This window comes from Protomyces lactucae-debilis (assembly GCF_002105105.1).
Source record: "Protomyces lactucae-debilis strain 12-1054 chromosome Unknown BCR37scaffold_43, whole genome shotgun sequence".
Lineage (NCBI taxonomy): Eukaryota > Fungi > Ascomycota > Taphrinomycetes > Taphrinales > Protomycetaceae > Protomyces > Protomyces lactucae-debilis.
The window spans coordinates 1-2,263 of record NW_024468035.1 but is presented as its reverse complement, the minus strand read 5'-3'; the positions used below and the strand labels follow the sequence as shown (position 1 = coordinate 2,263).

The 2,263-nt window shown below is 50.4% G+C and overlaps 1 protein-coding gene across 1 annotated transcript; it reads left to right on the top strand.

Moving 5' to 3' along the window:
* BCR37DRAFT_250121 (kinase-like domain-containing protein) lies at positions 1-1,652 on the top strand. Its single transcript, XM_040866612.1, has 4 exons — positions 1-418; positions 466-592; positions 636-1,538; positions 1,563-1,652. Exons 1-4 carry the CDS (start codon positions 321-323, stop codon positions 1,599-1,601), a joined length of 1,167 nt encoding a protein of 388 aa, XP_040721784.1. The 5' UTR covers positions 1-320; the 3' UTR covers positions 1,602-1,652.
* Positions 1,653-2,263: the final 611 nt, after the last annotated feature.

Sequence of the window (2,263 nt, the reverse complement as noted above, 5' to 3'; positions counted from 1 at the left end):
ACTGATGCCATGCTGCTGCTGGTCAATTTTCCTTTGTTTCAGGCACCAGCAGCAGCAGAATCCAGATGGGGAAGGCTGAACAACACCGCAAGGAGCAAGCAAGCAAGGAGCAGGCAAGCACAGGCCGCAGATATCAAGGCCCTTGCACACAGGTCCATCATCAAAGCGCCCACCGTCTCACACAAGCTCACGTCCTCCTCTCACCCTTCACACACTCAGGCCTCATCGCGTGTCCCCCCTTTCACTGAAAGCCAGGTCACTTCCATCGGCAACGCGGCCTACTCACTGCCTTCATACAACCTTCTGCCCAGCATTCAAGGATGTCTCATGGCAAGCCGGCGCGCAAGGTCAACTTCAACGTCTCTGATCACTATGAGATTATTGATGTAATTGGAGAAGGCGCCTATGGCGTTGTATGGTATGCGACACGATGATCTGTGTGGTTCAGCTGCTAACACAGACTAGCTCGGCGCTACACAAGCCGTCGGGGCAAAAGGTAGCCATCAAGAAGATCACACCTTTTGATCACAGCATGTTTTGTCTACGAACGCTGCGTGAGATGAAGCTGTTGCGCTACTTCAATCACGAGAATGTATGTCGCCTTGTCTTGCTAATGTGCTATACTGACCTGTTAGATCATCTCCATCCTAGATGTACAGAAGCCTGCAGACTTTGAATCCTTCACGGAAGTCTACTTGATCCAAGAGCTCATGGAGACGGACATGCACCGTGTCATTCGTACACAAGACTTGTCGGATGACCACTGCCAGTACTTCATCTACCAAACGCTCCGCGGTCTTAAAGCACTACACTGTGCCAATGTCCTGCACCGCGACCTGAAACCTTCCAACTTGCTCTTGAATGCCAACTGCGACCTCAAAGTCTGCGACTTGGGTCTTGCGCGGTCAGCCGCTAGTCAAGATGATAATGCTGGTTTCATGACGGAGTATGTCGCCACGCGGTGGTACCGGGCGCCAGAGATTATGCTCACGTTCAAAGAGTACACGAAAGCAATTGATGTGTGGAGTGTGGGTTGTATCTTGGCAGAGATGTTGAGTGGGAAGCCACTCTTCCCGGGAAAGGACTATCATCATCAGCTCACCCTGATTCTTGATATCCTTGGTACGCCTACCATGGAAGATTACTATGGCATCAAGAGTCGTCGTGCACGAGAGTACATCCGGGCGCTTCCCTTCAAGAAGAAGATTCACTTTGCAGCCATGTTCCCGAATGCCAATCCACTCGCTGTGGATTTGCTTGAGAAGCTACTTGCCTTTAACCCACTCAAGCGGATTACGTGTGAGGAAGCTCTGTGCCATCCGTACCTCGAGCCATACCATGACTTGGAGGATGAGCCCGGAGCTCCGGTCATTCCAGAGTCGTTCTTTGACTTTGACAAGTACAAGGATCAGATGTCAAAGGAGCACTTGAAGCAGCTCATCTTTGAGGAGATTAATTATCACGGCGTGCAGGGACAGCAGCTTCAGCAACAGCAACAACAGCAGCAGGAACAGTATTTGATGCAACAGCAGCTCCATGCATTCCAAGTGCAGGAGCAGCAGCAACAGCAACAACAGCAGCAGCATCGTCAGGCTGCTTGATTCAAGTAACTCAGTTTATACAAGCGCGTGCATGGGCATTTACAGAGAAAAAGACAAAATGAGACAATAGCAAAGACTGGCTATGCTGTGCAATATGATACGCTATAGCAATACCGATGATTCCCCTATTGCTGTGCTTTTGTCCTGCTTTGTTTCTCTGTAGAGGAGTTGTTGAAAGCATTCAAGTCGCCGCCGTCGCAGCACTTTCTGAGAGGACTTGCATAGTTTGGTTATTGCTTGGTCGTGACGCCGGTGACCCAATCGTAGCAGCACGCATTTGTTCCAATTGCCTCTCTCGCGCAAAGATACTTTCATGCTGTTGCATGTGATGACCAAACTGCAAAGGTCGCGTTCCGTGCATGACAGCATCACTGCTACTGCTATCATCCGTACTGCACAAACTCGCGATAGACATTTGCCGGGCTTTTGCGAGATTCCCATGCATAGCGCCAGAGAATTTGGTTTGTCCAATCTCACCGGGTGAAATTTTACGCGTGGTACTGGTCTGAGATGCATTGCTGCTACTATTCATACTTTGCTTTTCCCCGATTTCTTGCGCAGCGCTCTTCTTGGCGTCATCAAAGCGACCTGGCGTATAGCGATCGAAGCTGACGATAGGCGGTAGCTCTGCCGAGCGTACTGAGTGATACGGTGGCACAGCA

Bases quoted from the DNA above. Each gene is read 5' to 3' on its own strand.
- BCR37DRAFT_250121 (XM_040866612.1), top strand. From the start codon at position 321: ATGTCTCATGGCAAGCCGGCGCGCAAGGTCAACTTCAACGTCTCTGAT. The intron at 419-465 runs GTATGCGACACG...AACACAGACTAG, and splicing joins GGCGCCTATGGCGTTGTATG to CTCGGCGCTACACAAGCCGT. The intron at 1,539-1,562 runs GCATTCCAAGTG...CAGGAGCAGCAG, and splicing joins TGATGCAACAGCAGCTCCAT to CAACAGCAACAACAGCAGCA.